The sequence below is a fragment of the Panthera onca genome, chromosome B4 (assembly GCF_046562875.1).
Source record: "Panthera onca isolate mPanOnc1 chromosome B4, mPanOnc1 haplotype 2, whole genome shotgun sequence".
Classification (NCBI taxonomy): Eukaryota; Metazoa; Chordata; class Mammalia; order Carnivora; family Felidae; genus Panthera; species Panthera onca.
The window spans coordinates 81,281,781-81,304,411 of NC_138345.1; the positions used below are offsets into that span (position 1 = coordinate 81,281,781).

General features: G+C 33.7%; 3 protein-coding genes across 3 annotated transcripts; all 3 read left to right on the forward strand.

The window, feature by feature from the left end:
- The first annotated feature begins 8,835 nt into the window (after positions 1-8,835).
- On the forward strand, positions 8,836-9,810 carry LOC144616986 (olfactory receptor 6C3-like). The gene has a single exon (XM_078450520.1). The coding sequence runs from the start codon at positions 8,836-8,838 to the stop codon at positions 9,808-9,810; it is 975 nt and encodes a 324-aa protein (XP_078306646.1).
- Positions 9,811-14,510: 4,700 nt separating this feature from the next.
- On the forward strand, positions 14,511-15,613 carry LOC144616808 (olfactory receptor 6C1-like). The gene has a single exon (XM_078449177.2). It carries the CDS (start codon positions 14,528-14,530, stop codon positions 15,473-15,475), a length of 948 nt encoding a protein of 315 aa, XP_078305303.1. The 5' UTR covers positions 14,511-14,527; the 3' UTR covers positions 15,476-15,613.
- A 5,455-nt stretch (positions 15,614-21,068) lies between these two features.
- On the forward strand, positions 21,069-22,044 carry LOC144616807 (olfactory receptor 6C3-like). Its single transcript, XM_078449176.2, has one exon. The coding sequence runs from the start codon at positions 21,106-21,108 to the stop codon at positions 22,042-22,044; it is 939 nt and encodes a 312-aa protein (XP_078305302.2). The 5' UTR covers positions 21,069-21,105.
- Positions 22,045-22,631: the final 587 nt, after the last annotated feature.

Consider the following 22,631-nt stretch of genomic DNA (forward strand, 5'->3'; position numbering starts at 1 on the left):
CCACTCTCTCTCTTCCCCTCCCCCACTCATGCTCTATTTCTCTCTCTCTCAAAAAACAAATAAACATTAAAAAAAATTTTAACTATCCGTAGGTTCCATGCCAGTGATTTATGATTGTGATTTATGATTGTGAATATAAAACCAGTACTTATGAAACATAACTCATTTTAATGACTATTCTTATTAATCAAAATGTTTTACCAAAAACACTAATTCCAAAAAAAAATACGAAATCCCTGTGGTTTTTGCCACATTATTCACAATAGCCAAGATATGGAGGCAACGTAAGTGTACATTGGTAGATGGAAGGATAAAGAAGATGTGATATATCCACAATGGAATATTGCTCAGCCATACAAAAGGATGTTTTGCAACAACATGGATGGACGTAGAGGGTATTTTGCTAAATGTAAAAAATCAGACAGAGAAAGGCAAATACCATACGATTTCACTTGTATGTGGAATCTCGAAAACAAAATAAAGCAACGAACAAACAAATAAAGCAGAAACAGATCCATAAATAGAGAACAAACTGATGGTTGCCAGAAGGAGAGGATTGAGGGATAGGTAAAATGTGCGAAGGAGAGTGGGATGTACAGACTGTCAATTGTGGAATAAGTCACAGAAACAGAAGTTACGGCATAAGGAGTATAGTCAACACTATTTTAATAGCTCTGTAGGTGGCAGCTACACTGTGGTGAGCACATCATAATGTATAGACTGATTGAAATGTTATGTTGTACAACTGAAACTAATATAACATTGTGTGTTAGCCACATTTCAATAAAAAGTGTTTTCTACTTTAATGACTTGAAGTAACACTGTTTTAATCAACTTATTTTAAATCTCTTTCTCTTGATATACAAATATTTTTCCTTTTAAAAGTTACATGAATCACGAAATAAATATCTACAGCACCATTGTTTTTTCATACTACCTGTAGTGTCTGTCCAATTCTTCCCATTCAGCTAATAAAACTGGGTGTATATTTTACTACTTTCAAATTATCTGAAGGTCCTGTGTACACTGTTTTCTGTATATGCTGAAGTCATGTGTTATGTGTTATTTTATGAACTCTTCTTATTTTCTGCATTATTGTTTCTAAAAAAAAATGTAACACAAATATTTAGGCAGCCACTGCCTCTTATGCTACATAAAAGTTTGATAGGAATTTCATAAACAATACCTCTTCTATACAGAGCATATATTCTGTGTCATATATAAGCCAGGTATGTTCTACACCATATCATAATTAATCTTCACAGCTATATAACAAATTAGGCATAGTTATCCCTCTTTACCAATGTGTAAATTGATGCTTATAAGTTTTGAGTGACTTGGCTAAGATCTTGAGCTATAACAGCCAATATAATAGCCTAATTTGAAAATAAAAACAACAAAACAAAGAAAAACTTGTGTTTGCTCTCTTTTACACATCTTTGAAACTCTTCGAGGAACTGCAGATTTGGCACTGATTTTACCACAAGCACAATTTTACTGGTGCTTTTAACACATGATCTCCTTTGTGCATAATTATATTACTATTATTGAGTTCTAATTATATTATTATAGTCTAGTCAGGGAAGGTACTAACTCTTAATACTCTACTTGGCATTTAAATGCCAATCAATCAAAACAGGAAACTTCAACCACCATTACTGGCGAGCAATACAGTGAGCAGGAAAAAGAGTCTTATGTATTATGTATAAGAGGTATTATGATACCAAAAATTCTTCCAGGAGGCAGATTAAAAATAATGGGAGTCAAAGAATGGATTTAGCACAATGTGGTAGATTACCAGTTTAAAAATAAATGGCACGGTGTAGAGATGCATTCAGTAGAGATCTACATTAGAAATTAAGACATTTGGTTGCTAATCTGTGTGAAAAACAATGTCAAGGAAAGCAAACAATCACACTTAGTGTGATTGTTTGCTTGTTTGGGGATTTTTCTTTTCATTTCTCATTGGACACTATCCCACAGGATTTCTTTTCATGTCAGTGTTTTATATGTTAGTAGTTTATGTACACTCCTGTTCTGACAATTTTGATTCACTGAATTATTCCCCTTGAGTCAGTGGCAGAGAGAATAGATACAATAGTAAGTAGTTGTACCAGTTAAATCTGTGTAGAAACCATGTCAAAGAGTTAAAACACACTCTGATATTTTTTTCTCATTTGTATATTTGGTCCTTTCTTACTGTCTACACTTAAATAAGTATATTCCTCCTGGGAAAAAATGGCAATGATAAAACAAAATGTTGATAACAGAAAATATACTTGTTCAATGGCAAAGGGAAGTCTATCAGAAATGCTGGTTTTCCTAGAGGACAATGATCAGATTTGCTTATCTTTTACCATTCTAGCCATTCTGACTGTTTGTGAACCTTTAGGAAAAGCAGAGTTGTCAGGCATATTAGAAGGCAGTGAAAGTCTCTCAGACCTAATCATTGGTTCATTACTTAGGTCAATCTTTACTCAAATTAAATGGAATGTAGTGGGGTTATACTTTGCAACTGTATATACCAAAAAGTATAAAAAACAAGAAAGCATATATTTTCTATTATAACAATGTATTCATGGTTAGTGAAAGACAGGAAGTCACTATGTCTCCATCTTGTGTTTCCAACTAAATATAGGCCAGTGGTATTGTGTTTAGGAGAACAGACTTTAATTTCACATTATATTTGACACTTTCTAGGTGAGTGGATTTATGTAAGGTACATGATTGCTCTGAGCCAGTTCTTGATTTGGGAATTAAGATTTAAAAAGTCCAGGGCGCCTGAGTGGCTCAGTTGGTTAAGCATCTGACTTCAGCTCAGGTCATGATCTTGCAGTTTGTGAGTTCAAGCCCCGCGTTGGGCTCTGTGGTGACAGCTCAGAGCCTGGAGCCTGCTTTGGATTCTGTGTCCCCCTCTCTCTCTCTGCCCCTCCCCAGCTCATACTCTGTCTCTCTCTTAAAAATAAATAAACTTAAAAAAAAAGTTAAAAAAATTTTTTTAAAGTCTAACAACTGTGTTATAAGAACTAAATGAGATAAATTAAAAAGTCCTTAAATACTACTGAAATAAATAATAACTTTGCTAAATGACAACTTCAGTGAACATCCTTCCCAAAATTAGGAATTAATTCCAACTAAAAGAAAAATAAAATAAATAAAGCAGTTATTCATATATCCCAGTAAATGCAACATAAATTACAGAGCATTAAGTTATGAGTTGATATTCAGGCATAAACCCCTATGAATATGTGTGTTACTATTTCTGAAAATATTATTAAATGCTGGAGGAGTGTTTGGTAGGGGGATGGGCTGAATGGGTGATGGGCATTAAGTAGGGAACTTGTTGGGATAGGCACTGGCTGCTATATGTAAGTCATGAATCACTAAATTCTATTCCTGAAATCTTTATTACACTATATGTTAACTAACTTGGATTTAAATAAAACTATGTGTGTGTGTGTGTGTATGTGTGTGTGTGTGTGTGTGTGTGTGCACGCGTGCGCGTGCGTGCACGCGCACGCTCAAGCAGGGGAGGGGCAGAGAGAGAGAGGGGGAGTGAATCTTCAAACAGACTCCGTGTTCAGCAAACAACCTGACACAGGGCTGTCTCACGACCATGAGAGCATGAACTGAGCCAGAATGAAGAGTCACTCACTTAACCAACTGTTTATATTTATAATTGTATGAATTTCAACAAAACTGAGTCAGCTTAACTTTATTGAAATGAAGAAATATAAAATATTCAATTGATTTTGGGAAACAGTCATCAAAAATTATTATAAGGAAGAATAAAAGCAAATTCCAATAAACAATTCTACCAACCACTCAGTCGGATCAACTGTGGAGATTTTGTTTCATGCAGGCAGAGAAAGTGTCACATGAACTCTCATTAATTTGTCAAGAGTGAATGAGCAGTGCCAGAAGTGCATTTTAGTGTAATTATGAAGCTGAGCAGGATGTTGCCCATTACACTGAATTAAATTCTTTTTCTTTCTCTAACATATCAGGTTGAATGTGAGCAACTACTTTATTGAACAATTCCATAAAAGAAAAAGAAACAGGGTAATAGATACAATAAAGCAAATTACTTTGGAGATAGTCTCTGAACATATTTTTCTAATGACTTTCAACGCGCTTTAACTCTAAAGAAGAGATCAGTGAATAGATACACAAGATGATGAAAAAACCTACACTTTCAAAAATAATGCATCACCCAGCACAACAGAAAGTCTTTTTTTTTTTTTTTTTAATTTAAAACAACTGAAATGAAGTGGAACCATTCAAAAGGTCCTCTCTCAGGCTGTCAAAGGGACATTCTTTGGGACTTTGAAACTCATGTATGTTTTTAAATAGAGTCATTTTCTTACCTTGAACATGAATATCATTAACTAGTTTATCAGAAGGTCACTACATATTTACTTGATGGTACATTTTTCAGAAGGCCAGGATATCGACACATTTTAAGAACAAAAGCCCTGAAGATGCTTTCTAGTCTTATTTAGCCAATGTTCAGTATTATTTTTTAATTTCAATTTCAAATGGCTCAGTGAATCTGTCTCAGGAATCCTTAGAAGGCAAGTCAATATTAATTGTGATAAAAGGAATGGAATAAAATGTGTATCTTAGTAGCATAAGCCATTAACACTTAACTGGAATAAATGTAATTAAGTGCATTTTTAGTTGGTGAGATAACCACACGAAGCCAAATTATTCCAAGAGATTTTAAATGCTGTAATTGGACCATATATCCAAGTGGGATTTAATCCAGGGACAAAAAGAATAGCTTAAAATATCTGAAGTTGTTCCTAGGTAGGAATAATATTGTGGATGGTAGGCTGTCACTGTTATTCTAATAATGCTGTATGTGCAATGTGAGGATTGCAAATGAAGATTAACATGATATTACAATTTTATCTAATGCTATTCATAGCCAGGGCTCTAATCATGAGATAAAGGAAATATAAAGTTATAAAAGATAAAAGGGGGTTCTTAAAAATATTGTAGTCCTAAATTTGAATGATACACTTATATTGCACTAATAAATGTGCCTGTGTGGCTCAGTTAAGTGTCCAACTTCAGCTCAGATCATAATCTCGCAGTTCATGAGTTTGAGTCCCATGTGCTGATAGCTCAGAGACTGGAGCCTGCTTCAGATTCTGTGTCTCTTTCTCTCTTTCCCTCTCCAACTAGTGCTCTCTGTCCCTCTCTCTCAAAAATGGACAAATAAACATTTTAAAAAATTAAAGAAAATAAAAATAAATTGCATTCATAGACCTTTTATTTGAAAAAAAAAGTGTTTGCTGGTCCTGTCCACTGAAAATACCTAGAAAGAATGATTGAACTCATAGTAATTATCACAGCTAGTGTCCAGATTCTTAACTTGATTTACCATTTCCTAATCAATGGAGGAGGGACTCTTTAGAGAAATGACTCAGTCCAGTTCTCATACAGAAAAGTATAGCATGAGCCTGGGAACACTTGTCATCCAAGATGGGAAGGAAGCAATCAAAGAGGAAAAGTGTACTGCCCAAAAGGAAGAGTTTTCTCACTGGCTGAAAAACATACTAGAGAACCAACTCTGACTATGCAATAGAAATAAAATAGGCATTCATCTGGGCTTTTCAGTATAAACTGTACCAATGAATGAGCAAAGAAAATGACAGATTAAGAACAGAACCATCTTGCAGTACATAATGAATTAATGGGCCCAAATATTGATCAACAATGGCTGCTAAGAATAAAAAAATAATAGTAAGACAATTGAACAAGTATTTCCTGTTAAAGTTTAAATACCATCTCTAGATTACTCTTGCAAATAAAGAACCCAAACCTAAACCTGGATTAAGCCTCTAAATCTAACTAGCAACTAGAGGAAGTCATGAAGATGAGCTTGCAATCAAGTGAAGCATGACTGCACATTGCCCTCCATGAATAATAATAGATTTTCTTGTTGCCTATTAGCTGGGCTTTTAGGATAAAAACATAATATCATTTCATTATTACAACAAAATTGATCTATAAGATATTATATACTTGAAAGTTGCTGAGTAAACCTTAAATGTTCTCACCACAAAAAAGAAATGGTAAATATATAAGTGATAGATCTGTTAGGTAACTCCACCAGAGTAATCATTTCACAATATACAACTGTATAAAGTCAACACATAGTACACTTTAAACTTACACAGTGTTATGTGTCAACTGTGCCTTAATAAAGCTGAAAAAAATAAATGAAATGAACAAGGGTATCACTCTATATGATACAGAGACACATCTGCCAAGAAGGCTTCTTTACTGAGTGCTCCATTACTAGGTTAAATACACACTCATAAATTTGAGTTATGCCTACCTTTTTCTTCCATTTTTTTTCCACACTCTAACTCCGCTCTTTCAGTAACTAATTCCCAAATAAACATGCATTCCAGCTGTGATTTACTTCTGCAATGGTAACTCTACCATTATCTGATTATACAAACTATCGTATTTTTTATGTTAAATATATGGCTTGTTATTTTATTTAGATATATGACACTTATTTAATTTTAACTAGTTATTGTATAATATGTATTATATGTTTATACAATTATAGAAATATGCCTTATTAACTGCTTACATGTAAAAAGTTTTATTACCAAATATTAGAGAAACATAAAAACAACAATAAAGAAAATAATCAACAATAATTCACTACCCAGAATTTCAAATAAACAAAACATTACTACTTGGTGATATTTCTCATTAGAATATTAAAGGTATGATAAGTGATAAATAAACGTAAAGGCTAAGATGAAAAGTAAGATGGGCAAATTGGTATTATAAGTAAATATTGCTATATGTACTCAGGATTAAATTAATTAACCTATGTAATTAACATTAAAATGTGAACATAATCTGTGCATTTTAATAGTTATTATTTAATTTAGAATTATGAAATGGCCTTAGTTCTCAGTGCCTCACCACTAACAGATCCTAAGGATAAACAATAACAAAAAGGGTATATGTTAAAAACTTTGTATTTCCAGAAGCTTAAATATAAATTAGATTCTCAATTTTATTTTTGTAAGAAAGTCAGTTTCACAACTGTTTTTATTATTCACAAAATGTTAGGTAATTGTGATTAATGGAAGCAATTATTTTATAGAAGACAACATTTCAGGTTCTCTGTGGGATACGAAGGTGAACATAACCATGCTCAAGGGAGATTCACCATAGAGAAGAGCTAAAAGGCTACTGAGAAATGCAAGGCTTCCAGAAATCCCTCATGGTCTCCCATATAGCACAGATCTGACCTGGACTTGGCCTTGTTCCCAGGAGATCAATGAATAAAACCTTCTTTTGAGGTCAAAAACAATTAGACTTGGAAAATTTGAGCTATAAGTGAAACTAGAGGGAAGCCAATCTTAAGAATCTGTCCTTAGCATCACCATATATGATGCTATATCCCACTCAGTTCTCTAATTATTGCTTTCTTAAGTTTTTATATCAACATTATTGAAGAGGATTGTCATATTATTTCTACATTGTTTTAAGGTTTCTGACATTCCATTTTTATATCCTGAAGTATTTCCTTTGAGCCATCATAAAATGGAGACAAAGCAAATCAAATTTGATTTTAGTGAACTTTGCTACAGTCTGACAGAAAAGCAATGAGGTGCATTCTACTCTTCACAGCACAAATTTGTTTAAAATTTAAAGTAGGTAACTGTCATAATTTGGGGAAACAAAATCTACAGCATAGCATATCCAGCACAGCTGAGAATTAACTGAATGGGTTAGTATGAATAAAAGACATTTTCCTATATTTTTCTGAAATATACTTATAGATCAATGGTCTCATGTAAAAGATAAGTGTGGGGCAGAATTATAAAAGAATCAAACATTTTTTCATAAAGCTAATATATAGGAAAAAGGATGTTCAAATGGAAAATGCACTGGGTAACAATCTCAGAGACAGAGCTTTAAGATCTGAAGCAATTAGTTACTTTCCCGATTTGTGCTTCCGTGTAAAATAAAAACTAGATAAATACTGTATGTCCCTTTAAGCTCAAAAAAAAAAGTTCAATATATACATTATTGGCATATAGCAGAAGATGTCAAACATTGATGATTTTGATGAAATTACAAGACTATCCAATAAGTAAGTGAATATGTTCTCTATTTGTTATATAAAATAATAGGCTATTTACTCTCATATAGAAAACATACATAATATACTACTATATAATATGTATACAACATTCCCTATTACCTTGATAGCTATCTCCCAAAATATTAACATCTAAAAATTAATAATTAAATAACTTATGCTAAGAAAGTCATTAATTCATTTCTTGTATCATAAAAAGTATAATGGTTGTTATTTTAGTCTTCTAAATTGCACTTTTACCTTGTGATGGAATTAAGAGCATTCATTTCCGTTTTTAAGGGGTGGTATATCTAATAAATACATAAAAGAAAGGAAAGAAAATTCATATTTAAAATTTTTAACAAAAATGTAATGATTTGCATAAATTGGACAAAGCAAGGAGCACTGATATCATTTATCATCTCTCAATGATGTGAGTTATTGTATGAAGATTTCCAAACTTCCCCTGCTCCATTTCAAATAAGAAAACTAGTAAATAAAGCAGAACTCACAAATGTGTATGAAAACCAAATGCAAACAAGAGAGTTCAATAGAAAATAATATCATGCATGGATTATAGAATATATTTTAGAATTGTATCAATGATGGTGATATTGATCATCATGAATTATACTTTTCATCTCCTCCCTTTAATACTCTTGCCACCTAAATATCTTTAAGAGAAGAAAAAGGAGAAACAGAGAGGAGAAATGAACCACACAGTGATCACAGAGTTTGTCCTGCTTGGCCTTTCTGATGATCCTGACCTTCAGATTGTGATTTTCCTCTTCTTATTTATCACATACATATTAAGTGTCGCTGGAAACCTGACTATCATCACTCTAACCTTGGTGGACCCTCATCTACAGACACCAATGTATTTCTTCCTCCGAAACTTCTCTTTCTTAGAAATCTCATTTACAACTGTCTGTATTCCTAGATTTCTAGGAGCAATTATCACCAGGGATAAGACTATTCCCTATAACAATTGTGCAGCCCAACTCTTTTTCTTTATTTTCATGGGGGTGACAGAATTTTACATTCTCACTGCCATGTCCTATGATCGCTACGTTGCCATCTGCAAGCCTCTGCATTACACCGCCATCATGAACAGGAAACTCTGCACCTGGCTTGTGCTCTGTGCGTGGCTGGGAGGGTTCCTGACCATTTTCCCACCCCTCATGCTTCTGCTCCAGATGGATTACTGTGCTTCCAATGTCATTGATCACTTTGCATGTGACTATTTTCCCCTTTTACGACTGTCTTGTTCAGATACATGGCTCCTAGAAGTCATCGGTTTTTACTTTGTGTTGGTTGCTTTGCTATTCACTCTGGTATTGGTGATTTTATCTTACATGTATATTATCAGAACTATTTTGAGAATCCCATCTGCCAGTCAGAGAAAAAAGGCTTTCTCCACATGTTCCTCTCATATGATTGTCATCTCCATCTCTTATGGAAGCTGTATATTTATGTATGCTAATCCCTCTGCAAAAGAAAGGGCATCATTGACCAAGGGAGTAGCTATTCTCAATACCTCTGTTGCCCCCATGCTGCACCCCTTCATTTATACTCTGAGAAACCAGCAAGTGAAGCAAGACTTCAAAGATGTGGTCCATACAGTAGTATTTTCTTCAAATAAATATTTATTTGGCAAAAAAAAGGACACTCTGCAGTGTAACTAGGTAAAATCTTGAATACTATTTAAAGATATCAGGTCCTTGATAGATATTTGTTCAACGAAAGAAATAGTGCTTGAGTCAACAGACTTTTTTTTTTGTCGTTTCTAAAATGAGACTGAAAGAAATCCGAATTGTAAAATCGTGCCAAGTTCCTGGATTTTATGCTTCTATTAATTACTGGGTTAAACACTGCACATCTTTCAAATGGAAAGAGACCTTCTGGATAGTAGATCCTTCTCAAGAATTAAGAACTCTTAATAGTAAGAATTAATTACTATTATGGGAGAGTAACTTCAAGTGATTTTTTGAAAAGGTTGAAGAGTTCAATGAATATTTAAATCCATACTTTTTTCATGCCTTTCAATGGGAACCCAGTGAGCACTGAACTATATCCCACTCTTTTTAGTGCTCTATAATTTTTATTGTTCTATATTATTATTTCTGAATAATTAAATTATTATTAAAATAAATTATTATTTCTGAATAAATTTGATACATACTCACTTGGAGAGCCACTTTTATGAAGACATTTTAGTATATGATAAAAATGCAATGTTTTCACGTAAGATTAAGTTGTCTCAGCATTTCACCCAGCAAGAAAAGTAGTGGGAGCATATTTTTTCAGAGAAATTCCGATTTAGGAAATTCAGGAAACCTCTCCAAAAGCTTTGTACATTGTACATTTTCTTATTTAGATAGTATGCAAAATATTCCATATGCTTCTGGCTTATTTCTTATGCCCGTCCTATCTCTTTGGGCATTATCTCAAAAGTTTCCTATTCCAATAGTGGTACAAATGTTGATAACATTTGTATAATCCTTAGTGTATTTTCCTCTAGGCCTTTGTTGGCACATGTGATTCCCTGGAGTATTTGCTGGGAGACATGGACATACATGATAAAACATGTGCCTTATGCAGGTGAAAATCCATATAGAATCCTTGTCCAGAAAGGCCCAAAGTAACTCCAAACCTAGCTTCTCTTCACTAATTTTGCTCCCATGGCTACAATGGGAAATGTGTAAAAGATTATTAGCTATAAAGTAATTCCAATATATTGAGAAAGATTGATTTTAAAACTACTGACTCTCCTGATCTAAAACTGAAATAGTTGTTAATACGCTTTCTTAAAAAAATCATTTTGACCAGTTGATGTGGTGCATTTGTATGACAAAGGTAAGATTGTAAAGTGAGGACAATGAAAAATTTCCTTTGGTTTGCATCAATTCATTAATACTTAAGTTTTCATCAGAATCCATAGAATAATTTGGGGCTGTCATGTCATCTGTATTTATCAAGGATAATGAACAATGAGGATGTTACATGTCTTGTTTGTCATAATAATATATTCTTTTATTAATTTTCTGAAAATTATTCTCTGAATTTGATTTTCCTTATTGAATACAGGTTTAATAAGTAGTACATGCTCCAGTTTCAGGCAGAAAGAGTTAGGAATTCCAATTCTACCATGAACAAGTGTCTGATCTTGTTTATGTTACTTAAGTTGTTTCATTGTCAGATTCTTCAAAGGAACATAAGATTATCATATTGAGTAAATGAGATAAGAGCCTAAAACTTTTCATTGTCTCTTAAATGAGGGCACTCTAACATGGTTTTTGGTATTTTACAATGGGGCAATATTCCCCAAATATGTTACTGATTTTATTTTGGGGAAAATAAAGATAATAGAAACCACTGTCTGGGAGTACATTTTATTAAAATTTTGTATATTTTGTATAATTTTACTTTTCATTTAAATTGGGCTTCACAATTATTCTGTGAGATACTATTGCCATTTATTAAAATTAAGGAAACTACAACTCATGTTAAGTAACTTGTTCAAAGTCACAATACTATAATGTGACTGAGTTGCATTATTGATCCATTTCTCTTTGAATGCAAAGCCCACAAGTTGCCCCAGTAATACCGTTCATTATAAATAAATATTAAGTTCTGATGCCATACATTTTTTAAGAATTCATTTCCTTTTTTAAGTTAAAAATTATCCTCAAATATATATAAATAGCTAACAAACTAAGACATTCAGGTTATAAGTAGAACATCTCTATGAAAACGTAAGGATTTTTCCTTCATTATTCTATTCATACTGGTTGGTGCTTTGATCTTACTTGGGATTCAAACTTTCCCTTTCTATAGAATTAGGAGAAAAGAAAGCTCTTTTTTTTTTTTTTCCAGAGGACTCAGGGAAATAGGATTCTGAATTAATTTGAGGAATATTCTGAGGCATTACTAAAGTTATAATCTGAAAAACATTAAATAGGTTCTTCTTATGAGATTTTTTTGCGTTCAGTAACGATGAAGCTTTTGCATGACATTAGATGTCAGCAAACACAGGAATGGAAAAATTCATTCCAGGAAAAAAAACTAGTGGTTGTTACAAAACCAAACTGTTACTCAAGATACCACATTAAACCAATATTTTGTTCTCTTCTCTGACAAATTAGCCCAACATGTACACCTAACACCAACAGTGTCAAGTGAGAGAAAGATAGAGAGTTAGAAAACTGTACTAACCTTGTGGGTGCAAATTGCCTTGAATATATGTGTCACAACTTTAAGGAGTTTTAACTTAAGAAGAGAGAATTCAGCACAGGTAGTGCATAATGATAAAATTAGTTTCCAATTATATTGTGGAATTTAATCTCCTAAATATTACAAAAATAAAGAAAAACAATCTCTTAATCTTTCAAAGGCCTTTAAAAATTGTCGTTTCTTTAAATTGGACAATTTGAGGAATACTATTGTGGGTTTTTTTCCCCAAAATTTATATAGAATGGCAGTAGTGTCCTTAAAGTAATTTCCAGCTATTTATTTAACACAATAACAAGTAGCTGTTTATAGACTAGGTTAATTTCCACTTTCAATGAATGACACACTTGATTCAACAATGACATACCTATGACAGAGCCAAATTCATCCATTGAAAAGAAAGGAACAAAGGGGAATACAAAGCTTCGGACAAAAGTTACATGTAGCTGGGTAAAACAAACATGGCTGAGTAGTTAGGAAGGAAAGCTTGAAATGATGTCTTGGAACCTTGGGTATATTTTTCATAACTCTACCAAATATATCACAGAAATAATTTATAGATCAAAGACTGTACACATAGCTGTTAATTATAGAGGATTATTCATTGAGAACAATGACTTTTACGATTGAAATACCCATCATACACTTGAATCACCATTCATTTGTTTACAAAATACGTCATTGTGATGTTTGCTTCTCTTGTAAGTGCTCTTTAGCTTGTTTTTTTCAGTCCCTGAGAAATAGCAAAAGAAATGTTCATTTCCTGTGAATCTCACATGCTTTCCTAGTAGCATTACCACTAACCATCTCAGTTGGAATTTGCCTTAAATTATCAACAGCAATATTTTTTGCTAAACAGTAAAGTGAGTGGAAAGAGAACTCAGGCACATAAGAAAAAACAAGGAAGAAATTTCACAGTATTATGATGCATTATATACCAAAAATCAACAATCCTATATCTTGAAACTAAATATTCTATTATAAAACTTCTCTCAGGACACTGAATTGAATACTTTACTATTTAATGACAATGAACACAATGCAGGATATGATAATAGATTGGTTTGATTTACTGAAGAAAATTTAGCTTCACTTTAAAATGCATTGTTATTATTACTATTATTATGATTAATTATTTAGGAAAAGAAAATAAGGAGGTTTTATGTGCTGTTTCATAGATTACTCCAAGGCAGTGACAAAATAAAGCTTCTATAACTCATGTAGATAAAAGGAAATGCTCATGTAGATAAATGCTCATGTAGATAAAAGGAAAAATATAAACAGTATAATATGGAATAGAAAGCAGAATTCATATATAGAGAGATAATACTAACAACATTTAAATAGAAGAAACTCTGAAGGAAAAAAGTTCTGTAAAAGATAATTTTAGTATTCATACAGTTCGGTTTCTTTAGTCTGTGACTATGTGGATCCAACCTACTAAATTTCTATCCTGCCTTCTCTCCACTCTGTACTCTCTAAAATCTGAGGATATCATGTCAAAGAATTCATTACCTCTGGCTTCAGATGAGGAGTTGGAGGCTGCAAAAGAATGTGAACCGGAGTGAAAACTTAGGAATTTTGTCACATTGTTAAAAATTGAACTTCAATGACTTTCAAATTTTGGTGCATCCACATTTGAGTGACCTTTCTCCCAACACATCATCTTTTCTACATTATACTAGTAAGTAATAATACGGAGAATTAGGTGACAGAAATGAGGAAATGAGTCACTTTTATTGGGGTTGGAAAAAGGACAAGGAGTTTCCCGACGGGAAGAAAACCCTTCAGGGAAGTGTTTTTAAAAAGTCAACAGGTAGCACTTCTATTCCAGTTATCAAACATTCAGGAAAACCTAGGTTAAAATCCCTGTTTTCTCATTCAGGTATATGATTTTGACAAGATTTTTAAAAATCTTTTTAGATTCAGTTTCCAATCTGTGAAATAAGGACTTTAAGAAAAATCATTCTATGTAAAACACAGAGTGTCGTATGTAGTAAAACCTTACTTTAAAACATTTTATCTATTTTTATTAAGTTGTCTTAAAGACCTCTATATTAAATTAAATTTGTTTCTTGGCAGAGACAAATTTCAGCACTATCTGTGTAACCGTCTTTTCTTTAATCCTTCTATTTGTGTTTTCTACTCTAGATTATACAAGAGAAGAAAAATATGAGAAACCACACAGAAATAACAGAGTTTATCCTCCTGGGATTGTCAGATGACCCACAGCTTCAGGTGGTGATCTTTGTCTCTCTGCTCATCACCTACATGCTCAGCATCACTGGCAACCTGACCATTATCACCCTTACCCTGCTGGATTCCCACCTCCAGACCCCCATGTATTTCTTCCTCAGAAACTTCTCCTTATTAGAGGTTTCATTCACAACTGTCAGCATACCCAAGTTCCTGGGCACCATGATGACTGGAGATAAAACCATTTCCTTTAATGACTGCATTGCTCAGCTATTTTTTTACATTCTCTTGGGAGTCACTGAATTTTACCTTTTGGCTGCCATGTCTTATGACCGTTACATTGCCATCTGCAAACCTCTCCATTACATGACCATCATGAATCACAGAGTCTGCATACTCCTTGTCTTTGCTTCATGGCTGGCTTCATTCTTAATCATATTCCCGTCACTTATGCTGTTCATACAACTTGATTACTGTAGGTCCAATGTTATAGACCATTTTACCTGTGATTATTTCCCCTTACTACACCTTTCTTGTTCAGACACAAAATTCCTAGAGATAGTGGGTTTTTCCTGCGCTGTGTTTACTCTAATGTTCACTTTGGCGTTAATAGTTCTGTCCTATATATATATCATCAGAACGATTTTGAGGATTCCTTCTGCTAGTCAGAGGACAAAGGCCTTTTCCACCTGTTCTTCCCACATGATCGTCATCTCCATCTCCTATGGCAGCTGCATTTTCATGTATATTAATCCATCAGCAAAAGACAGAGTGTCTCTGAGCAAGGGAGTTGCTGTGCTAAACACCTCAGTGGCCCCCATGCTGAACCCCTTTATTTATAGCCTAAGGAATCAGCAAGTCAAGCAAGCCTTCATGGACAGGGCAAAAAAGATTATATCTTTCTCAAAAAAAATGAAGAAATAAAAGTGCTATTATAATTAAAGGCACATGAGGAGCAATTAAACAAAAGTAGGGCCCTTCCAAAGTTTATTAATATCTACACAGCCTCACTGGAGTTATTTTTTCTTAATTAAACTTTTATTGCCAGCAGTTTACTGAGGAGACATATATATATATATATATATATATATATACACACACACATGTTTTTTCTATTTAAATTCCAATCCATCTCTCATGCATTTCCCTTCCTTTGAGCTAGTCTTCCCACTCTGTAACCATGAGACTGGCCTCATTTCTTATAAATATTTTTAAATACCAATTCTTTCAAAATCATACTTAGAAAATCAAAGAAATGCAAAGAGAGACCCAAGATCAATGAGTTAAAATTGTTTTATGATTTTACCAGGAAACACTCTTTCAAAGAATTCGGAAAATATTGTCATGTTTAACATTCTTTTTAATTTACTATATAAGTATCATAAATATAACTTAGTCTTATTAGAATGTTACAGAGACTATCCTCTCCATTTTATAGCACGCTTAGTAACTATGCAAAAAAAGTGCAATTAAAAAAATAACAATTATTTTTTTGAGAACTCTAAAAGTATTTCCAAGTACTGAGTTTAACTTTTCTGTGCCATAATTAATTGAAAACACAATTATAAATATACACTTAGGAAAAACTTGAAGCAGCCCCTATTTTTGGAACTCCACAATTACCATATACACCATATCAGCTCTTTAAAAAGCCTAAAGAAATAAATATTCCTAGATACAGATCAAGTACATATACTGTGTTTCAGTAGTGTATTTAAATGCTTGATGTTAAACAGCTCTTTTTGAAAATCAGTTAAGTTATAAGTTTCTCATACCTTTTGTGGCTGTTTTGATATGAGAGCTTACACATACAATTCATTTAAGTGCAAAAGATGCAAAACCTTATTTGTTTCATAATATACTTTGTTAATAGAAAAATCATTTTAAGGGTGCCTGGGTGGCTCAGTCAGTTGAACATGCAACACTTGATTTAGGTTGTGGGATTGAGCCCCACATCAGGCTCCGCTCTGAGCGTGGAGCCTGGTTGAGATTCTCTCTCTCTCTCTCTCTCTCTCTCTCTCTCTCTCTCTCTCATGCACACACACATGCTCACACCAAAAAAAAAAAAAAAAGTAATTTTAACAAAAATAAGTTACATACCCACTCTCACTGCTTTTATTCATTACTCTATTAGAGGTTCTATCCAGGGCATTAGCACAAGAATACTAAATACATTTAAAACTACTGGAAAAGAAGAAACAAATAAATCTTTCTTTGCAAAGAACATTATTTTCCTCCTATGGCCTTACTGCATTTACACTAAATGTTTCTTAACCCTGACATACTCCCCTCCCAGATATCTGCATGGGATAAGCCAGGCATCCACATGTCCCCTCAATAAGGCCCACCCCAATGACACTACTTGAAATTTAGTGGCTCTCCACTTCCAAGATTTTTAAATTTTCTCTTCCTTTACAAAACATTAATTTACAAAAGACCATATAATGTACTAATCAATTGTGTCCATTGCTTATTGTCTGTCTTATATCCCTCACCCCATGAAAGCAGGGATCTCTGTCCACTTTGTAGACACAATGATGTGTTCCAGCAGTGCTGTGCTGGGACCTGCCTTTACACTTCCCAACAGCCAACTGTGCTTGTGTCTCCTCAATTCTGCATTCAGAAAGGCCACATCACCTGCCATGGTGGGAGACTTTACATCTTCAAAATTGATAAACTCTACTGATGGGCTCCTCACCTCCACTCGCTGAGGCAGCTGTTAAACATTTACTGGAAGTCACTATTCCTCCTCATTTAGAACATGTGTCTGCCATGTAGTGGGTATTCAATAAATATTTTTTGAATAAATAAGTTTAAATAACGTAGAATGGCTCCAGTGTCCTAGCAATCAGAGCCCTGACTAAATATTTTGTCCAACAGAACCACATACTATTTATATAATAATGCACATGACATTTAGCTTTTAAAACAATGTTCAAATAAAATGTGTGTTTCATCATAACTAGACAACTTTGAATGACAAAGAAATAATTAACTGAATATTTCTAATGCATTTGGTGCTCATTTTTTCTTTTATTTTACATTAGGACACTTGACAACTACGTAAAAATCTATTTCCTTGATTTTTCATGAAATCAATTATAACATTTCTAGTTAAGGTTTTCCTAATGAGCTTTCTAATGGTAGCAATGGATTCTCTAATGGATGCAAACCCTTGTTTTTCTCATAGAAAAATTCTTACAACTATTTGGGCTACACTTAATAATATATGAGATCCAACATCATCTGTCAGTTGATAAACTTCTGAGATTATAGATTTAATTTGTAGAATAATAGCTCAATTAAATGGTGGTGCTCAGTAAGTAGGAGGCCAGTCACACATCCTGAGAGGTGGGAGGGGACTTACCTATAAAGGATGATAATGTATCACTGAAATTAATTAGTAATATGCACTGGAATTATTTAGTAATATGATGTCAGTTAAGGTTTTCAGAGAAAGTCTTTAATAATTTTTTTTATTTATTTTAGAGATAGAGCATGAACGGGAGAGAAGGGTAGAAGGAGAGAATCCCAAGCAGGCTCTATGCTCATCACGGAGCCTGGGCTTAGATCTCTTTACCCTGAGATCATGGATCCAGACGAAATCAAGACTCTCAACCGACTGTTTTACTGGTTCATAAATATTCTCACAACAAAAAGATGTCACATGCACAAATATAAACAAGGATTTAATGGAAGTAAATAACATAATGAAAGAAAGTAGTCAAAAGGCAATAAAAGCCACATTAGCAGGAGCTTTGGGAAGGGTTTCCCTAAATTCAAAGGGCCAATACAGGGATAAATCTTCTCATGTCTTTAATAGGTTGTCCATTTCAGAAGGCAATCAAGTCACACTGGAAATCCATAGCAGCATTTTCTACCATTTCATTCTGCTAAAGAATTCCTCTCGGGGTTGCCAGAATTCAAAGGATATAAGGACACCAATTCTACTGAGGAAAAGTCCAGAGTTTCTGGGAGAAAATGTGAATTCCTTGTATAATCAGAAGGGTGAATTCCAAGTCCAGCTCCCACACACTCATTATCACTGTTTATGTATTTGCCTATTTACCTAATAAATTTGCTTTTATACTTCTTAATCAATGTTTATAAAAATGATTCACCTGTATCTTTAATGATTCTTCTCCTTGGCACTCAGATTACTTAATGAATTCCCCTGGGCCAACAAAAAGACATAGTTAAATAGGTCCAGTTCCATTTGTATGGCATACATTGAAAGGAACATTCCTTATTTTCTATTTTTCAAAGAAGCATTTGCAACAAAATATAGCAGTCCCTGAACCTAGGGAAAATACTACTTAGATTTTATAGATGTATAATCAGAATTACAAATTATTGATTTCAAATGTTTACATGAATAGAAAGAAAAATGATTTAATCAATCATTTTTTGTACTATATGAAAAGAGGCAAATGGGAGAGTACTTTACTAGCCAACCCAGGTGTAACTGAATTAGTACATGGAGCTTGATAAGAGATGAAAAGCCAGAATGAGTTGTACTGCAATAAAATGTTTTCAGAAATTCATAGTATCAGTAATGAAGGATATCATGAGTCACATATAATTAATCTACCAACAAAGAGAATTATGATCCTTAAGAACTTGAAAAAGCTAAAACAACAAACTTCTTTTGAGAGCACAATAGAAACCAAGTCTTTTGCTAACTCAATTTAGCAGCTCTGAAATTATGTAAATATTTAAGCAAATCAGATGACAAAATTTGAGATTAAATCATCCAGAAGAACCAGAGTAAGTAAATTTTTCATTCAATATATATGTCTTCATTTTATACCAATATCTTCAAAAAATATTATTTGTATATGTTTGGGGATTTATAAACTTTTCAATATTAAAAATTAAATAACTGTTTACTACCAAGAGACTATTAATACAATGTTAAAGGAGGAACACAGAAATAAATCTTGGATTGTTCATTTCTTTCTAACTTGAAATCATATTCTGTTATAAAAGTAGGGGTTATTTTTTTGTTGTTGTTGTTTTTTAATGTTTATTTTTGAGACAGAGAGAGATAGAGCATGAACGGGAGAGGGGCAGAGAGAGAGGGAGACACAGAATCAGAAGCAGGCTCCAGGCTCTGAGCCATCAGCCCAGAGCCCGACGCGGGGCTGGAACTCACAGACCGTGAGATTGTGACCTGAGCTGAAGTTGGACGCTTAACCGACTGAGCCACCCAGGCGCCCCATAAAAGTAGGGTTTTTAAAAAAATTCCCAGGGCACATGGGTGGCTCAGTCAGTTAAGCAGCCATCTTGGGCTCAGGTCATGATCTCATAGTCCATGAGTTGGATAGAGTCCTGCGTCAGACTCTGTGCTGACAGCTCAGAGCCTGGAGCCTGCCTCAGATTCTGTGTCTCCCTCTCTCTTTGCCCCTTCCCTCCCCCTCTGCTCATACTCTGTCTCTCAAAAATAAACATTAAAAAATGATAAATTTTTTAAAATTCCCTACTGGAAAGGGTGTCTGTTATTTTGATTATCTACATGTTTATCTTCCATGACAATATTGTTAAAAAAAAAAAAAAAAAGTTAGGCATTATATGAATTAAACTATTTCCAGGATATTATTTATTTTAGTAATAGAAGGAATAGAAGGGTACTTTCTTGGCTGTTCGGCCTTTTTATCAGAAAAGGAAACAAATGATAAGAGAGATATAACATCAATCAAACCCTTAAGAAAGTAATTTATGAGATGAGGTGCCTGAGTGGCTCAGTCAGTTAAGTCTCCCACTTTGACTCAGGTCATAATCTCACATCTTCTGCGTCCTAGCCCCATGTTGGGCTCTGTGCTGACAGCTCAGAGCCTGGAGCCTGCTTCAGATTCTCTGCCTCCCTCTCTCTCTGCCCCTCCCCACTTGGGCGTTCTGTCTCTCTCTCTCTCTCTCTTAAAAGTAAACATTTAAAAAAATTTTATTAAAAAAGTGATTTATGAGAGAATGTGAACAAAACATTCCCATGGATAGACATGTATGTTCTAAGTGAGATGATTACTATAGTGACAAGTTGTTTAATCTTGTGAAAGTTCCCTCAACTATGTACCTTCAAAATATAAAATGTGAGGGCAGCCTAAATCACTCCTATAAGATTTCAAACCCTATATTTAGATTATCCATAATCCAGACTAGTTTTTATAATATTGAGGTAAAAGAAAAATCATTAGAATATTTTTATGTTTTTATAAAAAAGAGAATAGTTACAAGCTTAATCTTGAAACATTAGAAGAAATAGCTTCTGCTTAAATGTTACCAAAAGACATTTTTTATAATCCATGGCCTGTGATTGTGTATACTCAACAATAAGAGATCAATCTTTAACTTCAGATCATGTTATTACTTGAATGTAAGGTCCAATAGAAATTGGACAGAGTTGCTGAAGGGGAACATGTGTTTTTGGCTTTCATAGATTATTCACCATCATGGACATTTTAAGATTTTATATTCTATCCTCAATCTTCTTTTAACTCTTTTATTTTCTATAGGGGAACATACATCCTCTGTTTGAAAGTGGGGAAAAATGATCAGCGATGAAAAACCACACAGTACCCAAAGAATTCATTCTTCTAGGGCTATCTGATGACCCAGAGCTCCAGACTGTGATTTTTCTCTTTTTAATTATCACATATCTATTAAGTGTCACTGGAAATTTGACCATCATCACTCTCACCTTGGTGGATTCCCATCTACAGACCCCTATGTATTTCTTCCTCAGGAACTTCTCTGTATTAGAAATATCCTTTACAACTGTCTGTATTCCTAGATTTCTGGGCACAATTATCACCAGAAACAAAACAATTTCATACAATAATTGCACTGCTCAGTTGTTTTTCGTCATCTTCATGGGTATAACTGAGTTTTATCTTCTAACTGCCATGTCCTATGATCGCTATGTAGCCATCTGTAAACCCCTACATTATGCAACCATCATGAACAAGAGAGTCTGCATTTTACTTGTCTTTTGTGCTTGGCTGGCAGGATTCTTAAATATCTTCCCACCAGTTATTCTTTTTCTCCAGTTAGATTACTGTGGCTCCAATGTCATCAATCACTTTGTTTGTGACTATTTTCCCCTCTTGCAGTTATCTTGCTCAGACACATGGCTCCTAGAAGTGATTGGCTTTTACTCTGCAATAGTCATACTGCTTTTCACTTTGGCATTAATAATTCTATCCTACATGTTCATCATTAGAACAATTCTGAAACTGCCTTCCTCCAGTCAGAGAAAAAAGGCATTTTCTACGTGTTCCTCTCACATGATTGTCATTTCCATCTCTTATGGAAGCTGTATATTCATGTATGCCAACCCTTCCGCAAAACAGAAGGCATCATTGACCAAAGGAGTAGCTATTCTCAATACCTCTGTGGCTCCTATGATGAATCCATTTATATATACCCTGAGGAACCAGCAAGTAAAGCAAGCCTTTAAGGATACTGTCCAAAAGGTTATGTTTTTCCCCAGTAATTGAAGGCATTAGTAACATTACAAGAATGAAGTGCTTGGAAATGCTTTCTATTATTCACACTTTCTCAAAACTCCCTTTCCTTTACTCGAGTTATGTGTTTTCCCCTTTTTTTCCATCCCCCTATTAAAATTTCCCAATCATGGAACTCAATAAATTTGATAATGTGAATATTGTCTCAGAATTTTCTGTGCATTCAAAAGTTTTATTCAAATGTATTTGGATGAAGTAATAAAATTGGGTTGATGATTATGATTTTGAATGGGAGTGGTTTGATTTTGAAGAGACATGGGCTTTAGGTTGATGGTAAGTGTGTAAGAGTACATGCAGATTTCTGAACTTTTCATTCTTACTAATAGAAATGAATGTCATTATAAAATTTTGATTCTATTTGTCATTTCCATGAAATCAATTCAACACAATCATCAGGGGATTGGGAATAAAATATTTATTTAAAGGTTTTAAAAGATTAGAAACTCATACATATTAAAAATCTTTAACTATTAATAATAATTAAGATGCTAATGAGGAAGGGGAGAAGCAAGAGAGACAGGAGTAGAAGATAACATAAAATTTTCCAGCAATTCCTACAC